General features: G+C 36.0%; 1 protein-coding gene across 7 annotated transcripts in view; it reads left to right on the plus strand.

The window, feature by feature from the left end:
* PRKDC (protein kinase, DNA-activated, catalytic polypeptide) overlaps positions 1 to 22,639 on the plus strand; it is a 192,933-nt gene extending 170,294 nt beyond the window's left edge. For 2 of the 7 annotated variants that reach the window (XM_023526089.1, XM_011385363.2), the window contains exons 76-87: positions 6,241 to 6,328; positions 6,429 to 6,572; positions 12,909 to 13,113; positions 14,076 to 14,143; positions 15,258 to 15,478; positions 15,768 to 15,860; positions 18,041 to 18,130; positions 18,331 to 18,402; positions 18,478 to 18,679; positions 19,255 to 19,443; positions 19,957 to 20,093; positions 20,697 to 20,901. In XM_023526089.1, the coding sequence (XP_023381857.1) occupies positions 6,241 to 6,328; positions 6,429 to 6,572; positions 12,909 to 13,113; positions 14,076 to 14,143; positions 15,258 to 15,478; positions 15,768 to 15,860; positions 18,041 to 18,130; positions 18,331 to 18,402; positions 18,478 to 18,679; positions 19,255 to 19,443; positions 19,957 to 20,093; positions 20,697 to 20,901 (1,714 nt within the window). Of the gene's footprint in view, positions 1 to 6,240; positions 6,329 to 6,428; positions 6,573 to 12,908; positions 13,114 to 14,075; positions 14,144 to 15,257; positions 15,479 to 15,767; positions 15,861 to 18,040; positions 18,131 to 18,330; positions 18,403 to 18,477; positions 18,680 to 19,254; positions 19,444 to 19,956; positions 20,094 to 20,696; positions 22,345 to 22,492 lie in introns of those variants that run through there. The other 5 variants (XM_023526090.1, XM_023526088.1, XM_011385365.2 and 2 more) reach the window with 5 other exon arrangements.
* The last annotated feature ends 258 nt before the right edge of the window (positions 22,640 to 22,897 follow it).

Raw genomic sequence — 22,897 nt, forward strand, 5'->3', positions numbered from 1 at the left:
ATGGCAGTATTTCATCTCTTCTTATGACTGAGTAATATTCTATTGTATATCTGTGCCACATCTTCTTTATCCAGTCACCTATCGTGGGACACTTCTGTTGCTTCCATGTCCTGGCCACTGTGTATAATCCTGCTATGAACATCGATGTGCAAATATCTTTTTGGATATGGGTTTTCAAGTCTTTGGGGTAAATACCCAGTAGAGGGATTGCTGGATCATATGGTAGATGCATTCTTAGTTTTTTGAGGAACCTCCATACTGTTTTCCATAGTGGCTGTATCAATTTGCAGTCCCACCAGCAGTGTATGAGGGTTCCTTTTTCTCCACATCCTCTCCAACATTGTTATTACTTGTCCTGTTGATTATAGCTATTCTAACAGGTGTGAGATGGTATTTCATTGTGATTTTGATTTGCATTTCCCTAATAGCTAGCGATGTTGAACATCTTTTTATCTATTTGTTGGCCATTTGTATGTGCTCTAGGGAGAAATGTCTGTTCAAGTCCTCTGCACATTTTTTGATTGGATCGTTTGGTTTTTTGTTATTGAGTCGTATGAGTTCTTTGTATATTTTGTATATTAGGTCCTTATCGGAAGCGTTGCTTACAAATATATTTTTCCATTGAGATGGTTTTCACTTTATCTTGTTGACAAATATATTTTTCCATTGAGATGGTTTTCACTTTATCTTTCACTTTATCTTTGCTGAGCAGAAGCTTTTTAGTTTGATGTGGTCCCATACATTTATTTTTGCTTTTACTTTCCTTGCCTTTGAGGTCGAATTCCTAAAATCCTCTTTAAGTCCAAGGTACTTGAGTTTCGTTCTTGTGTTTTCTTCTATGCATTTTATTATTTCAGGTCTTATAGTCAGGTCCTTAATCTATTTTGAGTTAATTTTGGTGTGTGGTGATAGATAATAGTCTAGTTTCATTCTTTTACAGGTAGCCTTTCAGTTTTCCCAGCACTATTTATTGGAGAGGCTTTCCTTTCTCCACTGTATGTTTTTGGCTTTTTTGTTGAAAATTATTAGCCCGAACCAATATGTGTTTACTTCTGGACTCTCGATTCTGTTCCGCTGGTCCATGTGTCTGTTTTGCTGCCAATACTATGCCGTTTTCATTACTGTTGCTTTGTAGTATAATTTGAAGTCAGGCAGAGTGATGCCTCCAGCCTCGTTCTTTTTGCCCAGGATGGCTTTGACAATTTAGGGTCTTTTGTGCTTCCATACAAGTCTGATTATTTTTTGTTCTATTGCTTTAAAAAATGCCAATGAGATTTTGATGGGGATTGCATTAAATCTGTATAATGCTTTACGTAATGTGGTCATTTTAACTATGTTGATTCTTCCAATCCAAGAACACGGAATATCTTTCCATATCTTTGTATCTTCTTCAATTCTTTTACTAGGGTCTTGTCGTTTTCATTATAGGTCCTTCACATGTTTTGTTAAATTTATTTCTAGGTATTTTATTCTTTTTCTTGCAATTGCAAAAGGAATTGTTTTTTACCACTTCTTTTCTGACACTTCATTATTAAAGTATAGGAACGCTATGGATTTTGGAACGTTGATTTTGTATCCAGAGACTTTACTGTATTTGTGTTATATCTTTCTCTTACCTGATTGCACTCGCTAGGATCTCTGATGTTATATTAAATAACAGTGGCAATAGTGGACAGCCTGGCCTTCTTCCTGATCTTTGAGGGAACATTTTTAGTTTTTCACCATTAAGTATAATGTTGCCTGAGGGGTTGTCATATATGACCTTTATTATATTAAGGTACTCTCCTTCTATACCAATTTTGTTAAGTGTTTTGATCATAAATGGATGCTATATCTTGTCGCAGGCTTTTTCTGCATCTATTGATATGATCATATGATTCTTATTTTTTAATTTGTTTATGTGATGTATCACATTAATCAGTTTGCATATGTTGAACTATCCCTGTACCCCTGGGATGAAGCCCACTTGATCATGATGTATAATTATAATATTTTTAATATGTTGCTGTATTTGGTTCTCTAGTATCTTACTTAGAATTTTTGCATCTGTGTTCATGAGAGATTTTGGTCTGTAGTTTTCTTTTTTTGCGTCATCTTTACCAGGTTTTGGTATCAGAGTAATATAGGCCTCATAAAATGAGTTTGGAAGTATTGCCTCCTTTTTGATTTTTAGAAGAGTTTGAGGACAATAGATATTCAATCTTATTTAAATGTTTGGTAGAATTCACTGATGAAGCCATCTGGTCCTGGACTTTACTTTTTGGTAGGTTTTTGATGATTGTTTCAATTTCCATACTGCTAATCAGTCTATTTAGATTTTCCAGATCTTCTTGATTCAGTCTAGGAAGATTGTAGTTTTTCTAAGTACTGGTCCATTTCTTCTAGGTTATTAAATTTGGTGTTACATAATTTTTTATAGTATTCTTGCATGATCCTTTGTATTTCTGCGATGTCAGTCGTAATTTCCTCTTTCATCCCTGATTTTGTTTGTGTCCTTTTTCTTTTTTCTTCAGTGAGTCTAGCCAGAGGTTTGTCAATTTTATGAACCTTCTCAAAGAACCAGCTCTTTGTTGTATTTATGTTTTCTAATGTTTTTTCTTTGTTTTCAATTCCATTTATTTCTGCTCTAATTTTGATTATTTCCTTCCTTCTGCTGACTTTAGGCCTCATTTGTTCTTCCTTTCCTAATTTTTTAAGATGAGCATTAGGTTGTTTATTTGGGATTGTCCTTGGAGATAGGCCTGTAATGATATGAATTTTCCTCTTACTACCGCTTTTGCCTTGTCCCAAAAGTTTTGATATGTTGTACTATCATTATCATTTGTTTGTATGTATCTCTTGATCTCTGTTTATATTTCTTCTCTGACCCAGTTATTCTTCAGTAATATGTCGTTTAATCTCCATGTATTCGTGGTTCTTCCTGATTTCTTTTTGCAATTGTTCTCTAGTTTCAAAGTATTATGATCAGAGAATACGGTTGATATGATTTCAACCCTCTGACATTTATTGAGGCTATTTCTTTGTCCCAGTATGTGGTTGATTCTTGAGAATGTTCCATGTGCACTAGAGAAGAATGTTTAAGCAGCTGTTTTGGGATAGAAGGCTCTGTATATGTTAGTTATCTCCAGTTGGTCTAATGTGTCATTTAAGGATGTGATTCCCTTATTGATTTTCTGTTTGGATGATCTGCCCATATCCAACAGCGGGGTATTTAGGTCTCCTACTATGATAGTGTTTTGGTCTGTTTCTCCCTTTAGCTCTGTTAGTAACTGCTTTACATATTTCTGGGCTCCCTGATTGGGAGCATAGATATTAATAAGTGTTATATCTTCTTGGTGCATGATTCCCTTTATCATTATGAAATGTCCCTTAGTATCTTTCTTGACCTTTTTTATTTTGAATTCTGTTTCATCTGATATTAGTACCGGTACTCCCGCTTTTCTCTGAATGCCATTTGCTTGAAATATCATTTTCCACCCTTTCACTTTGAGTCTATATTTGTGTTTGGAGCTGAGATGTGTCTCCTGAAGGCAGCTTATGATTGGGTTTTGTTTTTTGATCCATTCTGTAACTCTGTGCCGTTTCATTGATGAGTTTCAGTCCATTTACATTTAGGGTGATCATTGAAATATGAGGTCTTATAGCCATTTTATCTTTTGCTTTCTGGTAGCTCAGTGTTTCCATTGCTTCCTTGTCCTTGTGTTTTTGTTTCTTTATTTTGGTTGACTTTTGTGAATTTTGCCTCTGGTTCTTCTTGTTTTATGTTATATACTTCAATTCTGACTCTTATGGTGTGTAGTTACCATTACAAATATGAAAACGATAGTTATATATATACAGTCATCTATTTTCTTCTGTGTGTGCCTTATCTCCTTTCCCTTTTGCGAATTTGGATCTTTGAATCTTCCCCTTTTCAGTGATTGTCATCTCAGTTTGTTTCTATGTGTGCTGAACGTTCATTACTGTCTTGCTATAGCAATTCTCTTCTTATCGTTTAAGCTCATACTGCCCTGTTCTTAGTAAGGGTTGTGTTCCTATGCTTTTATTTGCCTGATAGTCACTTTACTCCTAATTATGTATTTTGTTGTTGTTGTTATTTTGTTTTAGGTGAGCTGACCCCTTTCAGAATTTCCTGTAGTGCAGGCCTTGTAGTGGAGAATTCCCTCAATTTTTGTATGTCTGAAAAGGTCTTAATTTCTCCTTCGTATCTAAAGGAGAGCTTAGGTGGATACATTATTCTAGGCTCATATTTCCTTTCACTTACTAGTTTAAATATTTGATTCCATTCCTTTGTGGCTCGTAAGGTTTGTGCTGAGAAGTCCCATGATAACCTAATGGGTTTTCCTTTATACGTTGCCATTTTCTTTTCCCTGGCTGCCCTGAGAAATCTATCTTTGTCATTGGTTTTTGATAACTTTAAGACAGTGTGTCTTGGTGAAGGCCTTTTTGGGTTGAGATAATTGGATGTTCTTTGACTTCTTGAATTCCAAGTTCTAGCTCATTCCTTAGATTTGGGAAATTCTTGTCCACTGTTTGTCTGAAAATGCTTTCTAGTCCCTGCTCCTTTTCCTTGTCTTTGATAATGCCCATTATTCTTATGTTTCCTCTCCTGGTGGTATCAGCTAGTTTTTGAATTTCTCTGTTATTATTTTTCATTCTTCGGTTTCTCTCTTCTTCGTTCTGATTTATTTTTAGATTTCTGTCTTCGATATCACTGATCCTTTCCTCCATTTGGTCAACTCTATTTCCCTAGCTTACTATTTCATTTTTCAGCTCTTGCATTGTGTTTTTTATCTCCATAAGTTCTATCTGGTTCTTTTTGAGGGTTTTAGTCTCCTTGCTCTGCTCATCTAGCTGTTTTTGCAGTTTCTGAAATTGTCAATATGACTTGTTTTGGAACTCACTGAGTTTTTTCAGGAGTACCATCTTGAATTCTCTCACTCAAGTCACACATTTCTATGTTTGTAAGCTCATTTTCTGGAGATTTTTCTCTTTATTTCAGAGACGCCTTGTCACCTTGGTTGTTCATGGTGTTTTAATGGACTATTTCTGTGCCTGGGCATTAATGGAAGTGTATTCTGTTGTTTTTCCAGAAAGATTTATAAAGGTGTCTCCTTAGCCCACTGTAAAGAAAGCGCTTTTCTTTTGGTTTCCAGTAGGTGGCGTCTAAAACTCTTGGATCCCTGCTTTATATAAAGCCTAATGTATTTTATTTTCTTGTAGATTTTAATCACACTTGCTACTCTCAGTTTCCGTCCCTGTCAGTGTTAGCAACAGTTTTGGTAGCGTTTGCTCAATTCCCCTTGGGCTCTGCGGTGCTCAGTCTCAGAGAGTATGGGGGGAGGCGCCCTCTGGGTTGGGAGTTAGGGGCTGCGGCTCAGCCTCAGTTTTGCAACTGGGGCCGGTAGAAATCAACTGTTGTTTCGCTGTGGTCCCGTCCCATTTCTCTGTTTTCTGTCCTGATGACTGAGCCTTGCTGCCAGCTGTTTAGAAAAATCCCTGCGCTTCCAGGCAGGGCTGTTCAAGGAAGTTGCCGTGCTTTCTCTCCTCTTCCTTCTCCTGCAGGGCGTTCCAGAGGCTGAGAGAGGTAGTTTCAGTCTCTGCGGCTTTTGCTCAGATTCCCCTGATGCTCCGTGGTGATCGGCCTCAGAGGGTATGGGCGGGAGGCACTCTGGGTTGAGTGTTGAGGGCTGCAGCTCAGCTTTGGTTTTTTAGCTGGGGCCGGTAGAAATCAACTGTTGTTTATCTGCTGTCCAGTTCCGCTCTCTGATTTCTGCCCTGATAACTGAGCCCTGCTGCCAGCTGCGTAGAAAAGTCCTGGCACTTCCAGGCAGGGCTGATCAGGGAAGCCGCTGCACCTTCACCCTTCCGCCTCCTCCTGCAGGGAGCTCCGGGGGCTGCCAGAGGCAGCTTCTTTATTACTCCCTGTCCAGCTCTCGACACCCGGGGTTCTGACCTGTGGTAGCTCTTATACGCAGATCCCAGGCTCAGACGTTCTGATGTGCAGTTTGGGTGTTTTTTGTTGAGTTTTAGATGTTCAGCTTATTGTTGTTTCAAGGGGAGAGATCCGAGGACGTCTCTCACTCTGCCATATTTTCCCAGAATTGCATATAATTTTTAAATTGCTCCTTCCCTAGACTGTGTAACTGGTTATTATATATAAACATAAATGATTATAAATTATAGGCCTTGATCTATGGAAGATGTTTTGATTACCTAAACTTGGTAATTTTTTTGTAGGATTAAAATTAAGTTGGATCAAGGAGGAGTGATTCAAGATTTTATTAATGCCCTAGAACAGCTTTCTAATCCTGAAATGCTCTTTAAGGTAATATTACATTTTCTAACACATAAACCTAGGCTTTAGATATAACCTACTTATAATCTAGCTTGATTTTTCTGTTTTTTTGTTTTGTTTTTTGCAATAGGATTGGACTGACGATATCAAAGCGGAATTAGCAAAAAACCCTATCAATAAAAAAAATATTGAAAAGATGTATGAAAGAATGTATGCAGCCTTGGGAGACCCTAAGGCCCCAGGCCTTGGAGCTTTTAGAAGGAAGTTTATTCAGGTATGGGTGAACGGCAGCTTACCTTTATGATAACAGAATTGTTGTGAAGATCAGTACTTATATTTTGCTGTTTTGTTAACAATTCCAGTTTTAAAATATCCATTGAATTCGTAAACTTTCTTTAGATCTGATGCTTTCTGTGAGATATTGATGGCATACTTTTAGGTCAAATAGTGGCAAGCAGGGCAATAGGTAAAACCTTGGGGTATTTTATTACATTGTGTTCTTTATGCTCAGATGCTTAGATATGAAGGTCACATGTAATTTAATATTTTTTAGTTATCAGAATGATTTGAACATTGAATCAAGGAAATATTTGTATTTAATATAGATTTACTATTCGTGAGCACTTATCTTTTTTTCAAGGCACACACTCCTGAGTGCCACAGGTTATACAAGAAGAGGACAGACCCAGTTCCTGAATTCAAAGGGATTGTCTGACGAATGCTCTATATAAAGAATTATGGCATAAGACAAAAGTGGTAGATGTGAGATCTGTTTTTAAAGTTGCTCTAGAGTTGAAAGCAAAAGAACACACCTCAGTTTGGAGGGAATCTGAAAAAGCCTCTTGGAGCAAGTGGAGATTGAAATGAGCCTTGAAGTGTTCAGATTTTACACCACCAGACCTTTGTGCCTTTTGCTCCTTATGAGTTTATCTTTTCTCCCTTGTCCATCTGGAGGACTTATTAGAGATGTGGCTTATGCATCATTTCTCTTTTAGAGCCTTCCCTGAACCTTCTCCTTACTGTCCTCAAAAAGAATTAGATGTTCCTTCCTCTCTGCTGCCTAAGGCACTTTTGTGCCCCTCTCTTAGCATTCATCACACTGATTTTTTTTTCCAATTTTGGTCAAACTACCTTCATTCATTAAACCTCAGGCAATTTAAGAGCATAAAAGAGAAGTCGTGGTACTCATGTTGCTAGAGTTCTCCAGTTCCATAGTCTCTAGTGCAGAAGAGGTTTTTATTTTATTTTTTTAAATTTTTGCTTATTAAGATATAATTCACATACCCTGCAATCCATCAATTTAAAGCGTCCAATGCTCTACTTTTTATTATATTCACAGAGTTGTGCAAACATCCCCACATCAATTTTAGAACATTTTTATCACTACAAAAAAGAAACCCCGTGCCTGTTAGCAGTAACTCCTCATTCCCCTCTCCTGCCAGCACCAGACTACCACTAAACTACTTTCTGTCTCTATAGATTTACCTGTTCCAGACATTTCCTATAAATGGAGTCATACAATATGTGACCTGGCTTTTTTCACTCAGCATAATGTTTTCAGAGTTTATCCATGTTGTAATGTGTCAGTTTTTCATTCTGTTTACTGCTGAATATTATTCCATTGTATGGATATGCCACATTTTGTTTACTTTTTCATCAGCTGATGGACATTTGCAGTGTTTCCACTTCTTAGCTCTTATGACTAGTGTTCCTGTGAACATCAGTGTATAAATTCTTGTGGGGAACTCCTCAGAGTTGGAAAATCATTTTTATTTTTTACCTCTTCCTTTAATTTTATGCCTCCCAAATTAGACTTGTGGGCAGGGATTTTGTCTTACTCACTTTTTCTTTCCACTACCTAGCATAGTGCCTGTGTGAAACATTCATCTTTAATTAGATGAATGAATGGTTTTAATAAGTAGAGATGGATTTTGTTGGTCATTTTTTCTTAGGATAGTTTTAGTTAAAGTATGAATAAATGTAGTAATACATAGAACTGTCGTTGCCTGAACATGACCAGAGATATATCCTAAAAGTGAAGATAAAACCAAAAACCACTGCTGTTCATTTTATGACATATATTAGGCTCCACATCGTATCAAATCTGTCTCATAGTACTGCTGCACATTGCATATGCAAGGGTCTCACAACAGGAAATACACATACTGTAAATGTACTTAAAACTAATACAATAGCATTAATAAAATTCTAGAATATTATATTTGGAAAAGTATTTGTAGTTTTTTTTTTTTTTTCCTAAACCAGTAAGTGGTTTAAGAAACTTTTAGATATACTTTTTCTGTAAAGACCCAGATTTTCAGCTTTGCAGGCCATATCAGTCTCTTGTCACAAGTAGTCACATCTACCATCATATTGCAAAAGCAGCCCTCTACAGTATGTGGTGACTGAAAGTCATGGCTGAAAGATTCCAATAAATTTGATTTATTAAAACAGGCAGTAGGCAGGATTTGGCTGTGGGCTGTAGTTTGCCAAACCTTGTTCTAAAGAAAGAAGCTAGAGCTGAAAAACAGATGGCTTGCCCAATGTCAATAGAATCTAAAACCAGGTCTTCCAACTTAGTAGGACCAATCTGTCATCTGGGAAAAGATTTAATTTCAGCAGTACCTCTTTTCTGCAGCCTTTCTCTGCTCTCCAGTAGGCTCCGGACCTTACCCCAGACTGAGGAGTGGGTGTTTCGCTATAGTTTACTTCCTACCTGTCTCCTTAACTAGTGTGAGAATGTCTGCAGCAGTCCTGTTCATTTCCTCATATTGAATAATTCTACACAGCCCCCGGAAAAGACAGCATGTCGTTACTTTGAACTCATGGCCGCTTCCTGTCCCTTCATTCTGAATACCATAAGACTCTGCCCAGAAAAGCTGTTAGTGTAGACCCACTATTCTTCCTCGTTGCTGCTGAGCACATTTGCCTCCAACCCTAACCAAGGAACACTGTCAAAACCTACTTCCATTGTTCTCACCAGGCACGATACTTAAAGTGTTGAGGTTACTTTCTAGTACCATGGAAAATCAATCTAGAACTTTCTAATTGGTACAAATCAACATATTTTCATTAATTAAAATAATGTACCTAAACAGACTTGTCTCAGAATTCACTTTAGAGGATCTTTAAGGGCATTATATCATTCAGATATATTGTTGGTGCTGGTTATGTTTGGGAAAGAGTCAATCTTTCCATGTATTCTAAGAGTTTGCAGATTATTTCAATACTTTTAATCCATTTATAGAGCAAAGAATAAATTTGTTTTATTTATGTAAGTTTTCCTGTAGTAGATTATTTTAAATTAGAGCATATATTTTATTTATACCAGATTTATGTTGTGGGGTTAGTTCTAAATTTGGTAAAAACATTTCTAATTAAAAACAATCAGGTAAATATTGATGACTATTAAGTCACTGTTAATACTCTTGGGTTTTGTTTTTTGTCTTTTATTTTGATATTAAGATTATATTAAATATTTGAATAGAGACGAATACAAAGAAATATTTATATGTTGCAAGATAAAATACTTCTAATTGCTCTTCGAAACACAAATTATTTAATGTTTGTACTGGTTTATGATCCAAATGATGACTTGAAAGACACTTATTAAAGAAAGTAGCATTCTTATATTTTTCTCTTCAGCTATGATAATTATGGACTGTACATTTTAATTGAATTAATCCATTTATTTTGTGCTTTGTTCCTAATTACTTCTGTTATCATAATGATATAGATCAGTAATTAGAAAATAGGCTCAAAGAGTTTAAATGACTTTCTCAAGTTTTAAAAGTCCTTATTAGAATTTATGGCTAGAAGCCACTACCAACTATACCTTTTCTATGTTTTCTAGGGAACACAAACAAAAGACAGGCTTCAGTGTTTTAAAGCAGCAGTCCCCAACCTTTTTGGCACCAGGAACCAGTTTCATGGAGGACATTTTTTTCATGGACCAGTGGGAGTGGGCATGGTTTTAGGATAATTTAAGTGCATTATACTTAGTGTGTACTTCATATGACATTGTAATACGTAATGAAATAATTATACAACTCACCATAACACAGAATCAGTGGGAGCCCTGAGCTTGTTTTCCTGCAATTAGACAGTCTCATCTGAGGGTAATGGGAGACAGTGACACCCGAAGTGTGTTGCTTATGTCCAATCTACTCTGTAATCTCGTTTTGGTTGCTGTCACTGCAGAAAACTGCTTCACAAAGATGGGGTATTGGAAATGAAAGCAGTCTTTTTAGTGCTTTTGTGTTAATCTCAGGATATTCCACCTTGACTTTAGTACAGAATGTATGGAGACTTGAAGTTGTCTCATACTTTTAAGGCTACCGTCATATGCAAGCTCAAGCAGTTGAACCTCTTATAGCACAAAGTTGATTCACCTGGCTTATTCATAAATGGGTCTTGGATCCATTCCTCCCCAGTTCAGAGGTCTTTTGTGGTTGGGAAGTAATGCTCAGATTCTTTTGAAAGCTGAGATAGGTGAACATGCAGCAGCTGGGACAAAGAAGGCCTTGGCTCAATCTCTTTCAGAATCTCTGCTAATGTTTGAAACATGTCAAAAATCCCAATGTTTACTCATTGCTCTCATAATTCCAGTTTGGCTTTGAATGCAGCCACTTTATATGCCAACTTGAATACAGTTGTTGAGTAAGCAAGTTTTGTGAACCATTCTGTGTCACTGAAATGTGCTGGCACTGGTAACTGTTTTTCTAAAAGAAATCTCTGGGGCAGCTCTCGTAACTCAAAACCTCTGGCCAGTGATCTACCTTTGGAAAGCCATCTCACTTCTGTGTATAAGAGGAGACGTGTGTGCTCTGCGTCCATCTCCTCACAGAGCTGCGCAGACATGAGTTAAGGGCATGTATTTTAAAGTGGTTGATCATCTTAATCACATCCTGCAAAACGTTAAGTTCAGGTGACATTTTTCGGGTAGCCAGCATTTCTCTGTGGATGACACAGTGTGTAGACTCACATTCAGAAGCGACTTGTTTGATCCGAGTAGTGAAACGAGAAAGCTGTCCAGTCATGGCAGTTTCTCCATCTGACAAAAAATGACCAATTCAGTTTTCCTGATATGTAATCATTCAAAGACTTGAATAGTTCTGTAGCTGTGGTGTCGGTTGGCAGCAGAAGTGCACATAATGTATCTTCATGCACATCCTCCTGAAAAACATATCACACAAAACAAGCACTGTTGCCTTGTCGTCAACATCAGTAGATTCATCAGCCTGGATTGCGTGCCATAGTGACTCATGAATCCTCTCTAACAGTTGTGCCTCAATATCTTCTGCTGTTTCATCAGTTTATCTAGTTATGGTGCTAGCTGAAAGAGGAACATGTGCCACCTTTTGAACTGCAGCTTCTAAAATTTCACGACAAGTGTCCTTTACAGCAGGCAGGATCAACTCTTCACCAATAGTAAAGGGGTTCTTTACTTTAGCAATGCGGTTAGCCGCTAAGAATGATGCTCTCCGTGCAGACACGTTTGATGAAGTGGTGGCCTTCAATAATTGCTCGTTCTTCGTGTTCACATTTTTTTTTTCTTTTGAAAAACTCCAAAGGCTTGTCTTTTAATGCAGGGTGCTTGGTCTCCTTGTGGCGAAGCAGTTTTGAAGCGTTCATGGCTTCGTTGGATAGTCAGTCGCCACGTATTATACAAAGTGGGCTTGGAGAATGTGAATCATCTGTTGTAATGAACTGTAATTTAAGTAGGACTTTGGTATTTTCTTTCAAATGTAGCTTTCTTTTTGTTGGCATCCTTAAAGTCTTCTGCTGTCTCATCATTGGTTCTTTCTCCCTTTCCAAAGAAACTCTCCATTGACCTTTGTTTTTTACTCATTTTGGCTAGAGTTAGCTTGTGCGCTTACCAAAATGGTGACTGAGACAAGTGCACAGTGTGGGAAAGAGGCACATACAGAGGTGGTAAATAAAATTATGAGTGGGCTATGTGTGGATTGATATAAGTGTCAGATTCTGACTTAAAGCCTGCTACCAGATAGAGCTGTAAAATTGAAGTTCATCCACTCACTTGCCTACTATAAAGCTGCCACCTGAGGCAGCTTAATTGTCACTTGCCATTCACCGATAGGATTTTGTTATGAGTCTGCAAGCAATTGATTTATTATGGTCTCTGTACAGACAAACCTCTCTGTTGATGTTAATTTGTATTTGCAGCCGCTCCCCAGTGCTAGCCTCAGCTCCACCTCAGATCACCAGGCATTACATTCTCATCAGGTATACACATTGATCCCTCACATGTGCAGTTCCCAACAGGGTTCATTCTCCTATGAGAATCTATTGTCTGATGACCTGAGGTGGAGCTGAAGTGGTGATGTTAGCGCTGGGGAGTGGCTACTCCCCAGATGAAGCTTCGCTCGCTCACCCACCACTCTGGTTCCTAACAAGCCACGCAGTACATGGCCCTGGGGGTTGGCGACCCCTGTTTTAGAATATTAAAACAGTCAATGAAAGCAAAACTATAAATTGTGAAAGCACAAAAAAAAACCCTATGTAATTGGGTATTTATAATAAACATTTTTCAAAGTTCAAATCCACCTTTTAAACATTAATATTTCAGGTAAATTACTATTAATTTCAGGCTTTTGGAAAAGAATTCGATAAACATTTTGGGAGAGGAGGTTCTAAACTACCTACAATGAAGCTCCGCGACTTCAATGACATTACCAGCTCACTACTTTCAAAAATGTGCAAAGACTCAAAGCCACCTGGGAATCTGAAAGAATGCTCACCTTGGATGAGTAACTTCAAAGTAGAATTCTTGAGAAATGAGCTGGAGATTCCTGGTGAGTTAACCTTTAGGAGTAACAAATCTACTTTAAGTAGAATAATGCTGTAGCAAGAACTTTCTAAAATAAATCAGGGTCCTGACAATTATTTTGTTGTTTTTTTATTTAAAATTTTACCACATTTTTCATCATTAGGAAAATTTATAATTACTATGAATCAGTACACTTTATCTAATGTCTAATTAGCGTTTCCTTATATTCCTGATTATAACAAATGTTCAAATTTCTATAACAAATGTTCAAATTTCTATCTAATAATGGTAACACGTAATTTCCTCTACACATACTCATACTTTGCTCCTGAATAACTTTTCCTCAGAAATATGGTATAGGTAAAGATGCACATCACTTCCAGGGATTTGAACATGTTGAACCCATTTAAAGTGACCCAATAATGATGAATGACTTACCTTCGGGAAAAAGAATTTTGACATTGAGGTTGGAAGACACTTAGTGAATTGTGAACAGAAGTGAACACAGCATGATTTTTCAAAGGCAATCTTTGTACATTCCGTGTTCTTCACTCTGGAATTTGTCAGACAAAAAATATTTTAATATGGTTATTCATATCCTCATTCCTGTGGATATAAAAAACATACATGGAGAAACACTTTTGCTATTATTAACAGCTGTGCATTGCATAAGGCAGTTTCAACAACAAAAGAAAACACAAGCCTCTTAATTTGCAGGTTGAATCTCCTTGAAATAATATAGTGTTCTGGCTCAATGCATTATTTTTCCTATTTGGAATTTGTTCTCCTCCATTAGAATAGGAAAGTAACTCCCATTAGTCAAATCGAGAAATAACATTTTTTTAAAAGTCTGTTTTCTTTAAATGAAAACTTTTAGTAAAAAATTTCAAAATGTTAGCTTTTTTTTATTTGATCAATAGTTATGTTTTAAAATACAGAGTTCTATAACAAGCTATATCTAAATAAAGTTCCTTTGTTTTGTCTTAGGTCAGTATGATGGCAAAGGAAAGCCAGTGCCGGAATACCATGCGCGAATCGCTGGGTTTGATGAGCGGGTAGGTGCCAAATCACCCTAGTTAGGATTGTTAGTATGTGGCATTTAGTTCTTCACATAGAGAATATTGGTCTTTACTAAAGAAAAGACACTTAACTTCCCATGTTGGTCTCAAATTTATGTAGTGTTCTGATCCTCTTATTTACTGAATTTCTTAATATGTTTCCAGTGTTTTAATACCAATCATATTTTTAAAGTAAATTTATTTATTTAAATTAGTTTCAGGTATACAGTACATTGGTTAGACATCTATATTGTTCGTAAAACAATCCCCCCAGTTGCTCCCTCCCTCTCCCGGCCCTCTGCTTAGCCATCATATTAACACTAACTGCATTCCCTGTGCCGTGCTCCCCATCCTCGTGCCCAGCTATCAACTACTAATTTGTACTTCTTTAATCCTTCGCCCCATTCTCCCACTCCCCAAACCCCCTCCCCTCTGTCTGTCACCAAATTGTCGACTATATTTGTGAGTCTGTTTTTGATTAGTTCTTTTTGTTCCTTAAATTCCACATATAAGTGAAATTATCTGGTATTTACCTTTCTCTGTCTGACTTATTTCACGCAGCATAATAACCTCTAGGTCCATCTATGTCGTTGCAAATGGTAGAATTTAATTTTTTTTATTGGCTGAGTAATGTAATATTCCATTGTATATATGAACCATAACTTCTTTATCCAATCATCTGTTGATGGGCATTTAGATTGCTTCCACATCTTGGCTACTGTAAATTGTGCTGCCATGAACATTGAAGAGTAAACTGTATGTGTGTATCCATAAAATACGTGTAAAATTAAGTAAGTATAGAAAGTTGATGTTGTATGTTGCTTATTGCTAAAGACATCCACATTTGTAAGCAATTATTTATAACCAAGAATATTCCATGGGCACAACAGTACGGCATGAACAGGTAGCAGAAGTATTTCATTGTCCCTAGGTTCTGTTTTTTTTTTTCTCTATCACCTGACTGTCTTCAAAGAGAAGTATCTTTGAGGAATATGTGCCAACCAGCCTTACTTTTCCCCTTTTGTTAATTATATGATGGGCCGTTTGATATGATGGGCTATTCTCTCTATTTCTCAAGCCGCACCTAAAAATATTTTCTTAATTTTTAAAGGTAAAAGTAATGGCATCTCTCAGAAAACCGAAACGCATCATCATCCGAGGCCATGATGAAAGAGAGTACCCTTTCCTTGTGAAGGGGGGTGAAGATCTGCGGCAGGACCAACGCATTGAGCAGCTCTTCGAGGTCATGAACGTCATCCTTTCCCAAGATGCCGCCTGTAGTCAGAGAAACATGCATTTGAAGACATACCAGGTTATACCCATGACCTCTAGGTATGACCACATGGGCATCATCATTCTGGAGTAGATTTATATGAATGAAAATTTCAGCACTAGCCCAAATCCTTGTTTAATTTTGTTGAGATGAGGTCGAAGGTTACTTGACAGTTTAGTGTTTTAAGATTTCACAGAGAGCTAAACTGAACTAATAAACACTTCTGAACCCATGATTTTCGTCTTAATGTGAAGAATTAACATGAAATCTATTTTGAGTCTACAGAAATTTTTTTTCTACGTAAAGAGCAGTTTGAATTTGTATTCATAAGGCTTTTATTCTTTTCAGATTAGGATTAATTGAATGGATTGAAAATACTTTTACCTTAAAGGAACTTCTTTTGAGTAATATGTCACAAAAGGAGAAAGCAGCTTATACAAGGTAATGTAGAGTCTAAATATTTTCTCCAGCTCTGCCATGGCCCACCCAGCCAGCCTGCTGCTACCCAGACATAACATCTCTGAGTAGAGTAGTTTCAGATTCAGTTTCTTCCACCTCGTGTTTCCAGTGGCATTTTACAGCCCCTTTTAATTGGCGCTCTCAGCCAAACCCTTGTCTAGTTTATAATCTGCCTCTGGCTAGGTAAATAAACTAAATGGAGTAGAGGATTCTCAACAGTAGTTACATATATTTTACCACAATAAAGAAAGCATTAACTTTGAAAAAAAGGGAAAATCTTGAAGGAAATAAAACAATAAGATTAGCAGATAACCATTTTATTAAACATTTTCTGTGTGCTAGGTACTATTCTCAGTTCTTAATGTGTGTGTATGATGTCATTTATTTCTTAGAAGAATCTATAAGGCAAGTATTATCACCTCTGAACAGGTGAGGAAGTTGAGGCCCAGAGAGCCTCTTGTCCTAGGCTCTCTTGTCCTAGGTCACCCAGCATCTGAGTAGTATAACTAGGATTACTAGTGATTAATTTTAGGTCATGATATAGGTGCTTTTTATATTTCTTTATCCTTTTACATTTTCAAATTTTCTACAGTGAACATGTATTTTTAAGCAGGAGATTTATTTATTTTTTGTTTCTGTAAAGAATAAGGACAAGATTAAAAGACATTTTGAAGGAGGAGTTGACAAGTTTTGATGACAAGCTCTAAAAAGGAGAGGAAATAATAACAAATAGCTTCAAGGCCTATTTCTCTTCGTTACACTCATTCTTTCCTGAAAATATTTACATAAGAAGCAATATTCTCATCAGTCAGGAATGGTTTCTGTAAAATTAATTGTATTCTATCAAACTCTCATTTGTGGGTAATAGTTACTAAATAGGGCAGCTTTTACCAACTTTTAATTCCAGTCACTTGAGTACTTGGAGTAGAATTGTTTCTGCCTTCTCTGGAAGACAAGGAAACTGATGAATAGAACTTCCTGGGATCAGATATTCCAGAGCTCACTCTGGTGCTAACTCACAATGGTCCTGACTCACAAGGGGATTTGGGAGAAGTGACTTGCCTTTCCTTTGATTCCCATGCCCCACCCCACTCCAGTTCGTAAGATGGGATAGTAATGTAAAATGCATAAGATAAACATAGGTATCAGTAGAGTCTAAGGTGCTTTTCAAATATAGAATTATATGTGAATTACCTCCCACTACCTTTTAAAACAAGGCACTTCTAGCCCCCATTACTAAAAATCATTGCTATTTTTTTTTCTTAATTTATATGTTGCAGTTTTCCAAACTAAAAATGTTCATCCCGTTTGAAAGGAGAGAATTTAGGTGAAAATGGAGTGGTCTGTTTTTCAAATTAACTTGTAGCAACTCAGAAAAGATTTGCCTGAAGTGACTGAACGACTAAGTAATATGCTCTGAAATTGTTCTATCGTTAGCTTTTTTTTTTTTAAGAAAACTTGTTAAAGCTTTAATACAAATTCAAAAGTAGCTACACATACAAATATAACATTGTTTCCAGATACCATCTTTTTCCTATGAAGCATTATTGAAAACAGCTTTTTAAATTCAATTCAAATCCATTGTGATCTGAGAAAATACTTTATTGTTCTTAATATGGATTTCGTATGTCTCTGCATACTGGAAATGGTTTTAAAAAAGGATATGGCAGTGTTTTAAATAATGACAAAAGCAGACTTTGTCTTCAACAAATAATTTGTGTTCTTTTTTTTGTAGTAGTAATATGGTTTAACATTTCTTGCCTACTTTAAATAAGTTGTATGTAGTGCTGTCATCCTCTTAAGGTTCTTTTCTAGAACCAGATTTTCAGAGCCATATGCCTGGATCATAAACATTTCTGTTTAGGTCATCTTGTTCCTCTCTATGTAAAGTGGAAAAATTATTGTATCTGATTGTTCTGTGCCTAATTTTTTACATAGGATATAGTGTTGATTTCTTTAGTGGTAATTAAGAATTAGTGACGATATATTGAAATTCATCCAGAGTAACATGGGTTCAGTGTTAATAATTAAATATAATTAAAAGTCATATTTATTTTTCCTTGCCTCTTCACTACTCTTCAGTGAATTTGAATGGTCTTTGCCAATGAAATTATATAATGATAAATATCTTCCTAATGCTGATTCCTTTTCCTATTTGTTAGTGATCCCAAAGCACCACTCTTTGAATATAGAGACTGGCTGACAAAGATGTCTGGAAAATATGATGTTAATGCTTACATGCTAATGTATAAGTAAGTTTGTTAATATTTTCCTTTTTAGTAACTAGTTCATGCTTTTCAAAGTTGCATATATACTTTTCTTAGAAAGTTTTGCCTCAGAGAGATCATTAAAATCTAGTTCTTTGATATTTGAGCTACAGTGTAAACAAAGAATTTTAAATTTCCAGTCACAAGAAGTTTATTCTAATCAGACGTTTCCTTTTAAATCATAGGGGAGCTAGTCGTACTGAAACAGTCACATCTTTCAGAAAAAGAGAAAGTAAAGTGCCAGCCGATCTCTTAAAGTAAGTATACTTCTGACTTCATCAGCCAGCTGCTGGCATAGCAGAGACCATAGCATTTGTGCCTTCCTCCCCCAGGCGGGCATTTCTGAAGATGAGCATGGGCCCTGAGGCCTTTCTGGCACTTCGCTCCCACTTTGTGAATTCTCATGCTCTGATGTGCATTAGCCACTGGATTCTGGGCATTGGAGACAGACATCTGAACAATTTCATGATAAGCATGGAGACAGGCGGAATGATTGGAATTGACTTTGGACATGCATTTGGATCAGCTACTCAGGTATGCTTTTCTTGCTGTCGTTATTCTTGGCTAGCTTAGAATTGTCATAGGACTTTGTAACACCCTCTGGAAGTGGGTAATTTTAAGGAACAAGTGACACTTCAGTTAGGTCAGTTTTATCATGGTCGTTAAATTTGTCATCATTACAGAAAGGGATAATTTCAACTTCATTTTGACTTGGTTCGGACAGATAATGGAAAGTATGACAATAAGTTATATAATCAGAGCTAAGAATGAAATATGTCCAATGAAAAAGGAGGACCGTAAAGAAGTTTTATGAAGCCCCGCAGTCGAAATGTCATATACAGGATATGATACAAATATTTCTCTGACATTAAACTCCAAATGTTTTAAATTGCACTTCTAAATCTCTGCAGGCTGTGTGTGTGGTCCTATGCACATAGGTGTCTGCATGGCAAGGCACAGTAAATTCATATCTGTATAACTGATTTCAGGAACAGTTCATATTCTCACTAAATGCGAATAATAACTGTGAGATGATGTTTTATTTGTGCTTGTTACTTTGAGCTTTCTACTTCATATATTCTGTTTCTTACATGTATTTTTTTGTTTAGTTTCTGCCTGTCCCTGAATTGATGCCTTTTCGTCTAACTCGCCAATTTATCAATCTGCTGTTACCGATGAAAGAAACAGGTGTTATGTACAGTGTCATGGTACATGCGCTGAGAGCCTTCCGCTCACACCCTGACCTGCTTACTACCACCATGGACATATTTGTAAAGGAACCTTCCTTCGACTGGAAAGTAGGGTTGTTTATATGCACTTTCCACTTTTAATACTATGTGCAAGTGATTGATCTGGCATCTACTTTTATATGATGGAAATGCATCAAATTGTGTTTATTAAAATATTTACATTACTTTGTACAACATTTCTTGAAATTAACATTGGGGTGATTTAGCCTGAAAACCAAATAAGAAATATAACCTTTATTTGGAGAAAACTGGTATTTCAACTGAGTATATTTCTAACTATAAGAGGAATATGGACCCATTGGTGATGGTGGGCTCGATTTCTCTTGGAGACAACTTTTATTTTAAAATAAAGACCTCTGTTCCACAATAGGTCTTCCTTGATCATAAAGACAGATAGCACTTTCTTAAATCTCATTTACCATTAGAATTTGTATAGAAAGCTGTTGAGCTCTCCCCAGTCCTAGATATATTTATTTAAGATCATTACTTGTTTAACCTGTTTGAATGTGATCATATTTACTGTTACAGTAAGCGGGAAAAAATCATGTTCTTTTCCTTTAGAATTTTGAACAGAAAATGCTGAAAAAAGGATCATGGATTCAAGAAATAAATGTAACCGAAAAAAATTGGTATCCCCGGCAGAAAATATATTATGCTAAGAGAAAGTTAGGGGGTGCCAATCCAGCAGTTATTACTTGGTAAGATTATTATTTGTGGAAAAAAACAAACAGAACGCCAGATGCTACCATTTACCGAAGAATTACTAAATGCCGTATAAAGTGCTGAGAACTTTACATTTAGCCTGTGGTGTTAGCACTGTTATCCTCATTTTACAAATGAATGCTTGAAATCATTAGTCATCAGAGAAATGCAAATGAGATACCACTTCACACCTACTAATTAAAAAAATAAACTATAACAAGTGTTGGTAAAGATGTGGAGAAATTGGAGTCTTTATATGTTGCTGATATGAATGTAAAATGGTGCAGCTGCTGTGGAAAACAGTCTGGCAGTTCTGCAAAAAGTTAAATAGAATTACCATTTGACCCAACAGTTGTACTCATCCAAGAGAAATGAAAGCATGTATCTGCATAAAAACTTGTAGATAAACATTAAGATTAACATTATTCATGTTCTGTTTTTCTACAAATTGAATCTCTAGACTTTAAGGTTATGAGCAACAGAAAATATTCTGTAAGTGATGAGAGGGAATGTTTGATAACTAGGAACTAGGAATGTAGGCAACAAAGGAAAAGTAATGAATAGTTTGTGTTTTTATATTTGTTTAATTATTTTTCCAGTGATGAGTTACTTCTGGGCCATGAGAAGGCCCCAGCCTTCGAAGATTATATAGCTGTAACACGAGGAAACAAAGATCACAACATTCGTGCCCAAGAACCAGAGAGTGGACTTTCAGAAGAGGCACAAGTGAAGTGCTTAATTGACCAGGCAACAGACCCCAACATCCTTGGCAGAACTTGGATAGGATGGGAGCCCTGGATGTGAGATCTGTGTGAGTCAACAGATAAAAAAAAACATGAAAGTGTTTAAAGAATTTCCTAAACTTTCAATGAGCTGAATTTCCTGAAGCATTAAAGAGAAGTCTATTTAGTGATAGTCTTGTAGCAGAAGTTTAATCAAGATCATGATGAATAAGTGAATGTTAATATGAATGAATGATTAGGTTTTAATCAAAGATTAGGTTAGGATTATAATAGAAAAATATATATCCAGGCTTATACAACTATAAAGATTATAGCATATTATAAGTGCTATGACTTAGGTAAACTAGCTGTCTTAATAAATGGTATAAATGTGAACATTCCATTCAGCGTTCTCATTGGTAATCATGGCACATTGGAAATAACACCCAGAAGACTTTATCACTAAGACTGTGAGAGTAAAGCCAACAGTATAACTGATAGGTTGTTACATTATATTAGCAGTACAGGAATAATAACAATAGATAAAGCTATGGTTATGGCTTATTATATTTAGAAATGACTGCATTTGATATTTTAGGATATTTTTGGTTTTCTTTCATTTTATTCTCTTCTAGTTTCAACATTTTATGATAGAATTATTCTCTAGAAGAGAAAGTATTTAGGAGAAATTAAAAAAAAAACTTGGTCTTAACACTCACGTTTGCTACTCTGATCCACAACAGGAAGATAGATAAACTTGGATAACTTCAGAAATTCCAGGTATGATGATAGAAACAGCACTAAGCATTTCAATTTTAGGAAAATCAAATAAATCCTTTTTGAAGTGAATTTCTCATTTGGATAGAAAAGATGCATTCTAGAACAGCAATATCAAATTACAAAATACAAAAATGTCTTCCTCTCCATTAACAGAACCTCTGCTCTTCCTCTAACCCTCCACACATTGGAACTGTTTTCAGATTGGCTTTGAGCTTTTTATTATTGTCTTCTTCAAATACGTACATTTGGAAACTCATATGATTTTGAGAAACAAGCTTAATATGGAATGTTAAAGTTCTTTTCCCAAACTAGTGTATAGCTCTTATGCAGTTTCAAAAGCAAAATGTTAATCTTATGAAATATTTTGTTACATTACTTGAAAAATTTATTCTCATAATTACAGGTTGAATGCATTATGGCGTTAAAAATAAACCTTGATATTCTCAGCAAATGGTATCTTGTCAACCAAAGAAATTTCATCTTTAAAGAAAAATAAGTGATCATCTATGTGAAAACCCAGTATACACATGATCTAGTAAAGATTTGTTTTGCTATAGCATAAAAGCAATCAAAACAAGCCTACTTTGGAATTGAGTTGATTATAATATGTTTTCTATAACAATTAACCATAATTTCACTTGAGACCTGATAATAGGGGATATATTTATTAACTAGTTCCCCATATTATGCGAACCCGTTTTTTAATGACTACTTTTTATGTAAATAAAAGTTCATTGTTACCAGATGACTGTATGAGTCCACTTTCTAAGCTGTTCTGCTTGAAAATTCCATCAGAATCCATGAGAGTGCAACAGAAGAAACAGTTACAGTATACAAAATTCATGACATTTGCACAACTGCTCAGGATGGTAAATGTCCTATTACACCCTTAGGGACTGCGTGTGTGACTCATACCTGTGGTCCAAACTTCAACCCTGTGATTCTTGCTGAATAAAGATATTTGGTTTGTCTCATAGACAACAGAAGGATTGCAGGGAAGATAAAGAAGGTAAGAGGGGTCGATCAAATATATGCTGACAAATGGAAACTAGACTTTGGTGAGCACACAATGCAATGATATATGTTATAGAATTGTACACTTCAAACTTATATTATTAACCAATGTCATCCCAATATGTTTAATTTTTAAAAGATACTTGGTTTGGAAACCAGAAAATAAAAGAAGAATCTCTACTGATTATACTTATAAGTAAATATGAGTATTATTAAATATTTTTATTAAGCATTTTAAGTTATTAAGCATTTTTTACAGTTTATTGAAATATAATAATTAGTTG

This window comes from Pteropus vampyrus, unplaced genomic scaffold, assembly GCF_000151845.1.
Source record: "Pteropus vampyrus isolate Shadow unplaced genomic scaffold, Pvam_2.0 Scaffold702, whole genome shotgun sequence".
NCBI lineage: Eukaryota > Metazoa > Chordata > Mammalia > Chiroptera > Pteropodidae > Pteropus > Pteropus vampyrus.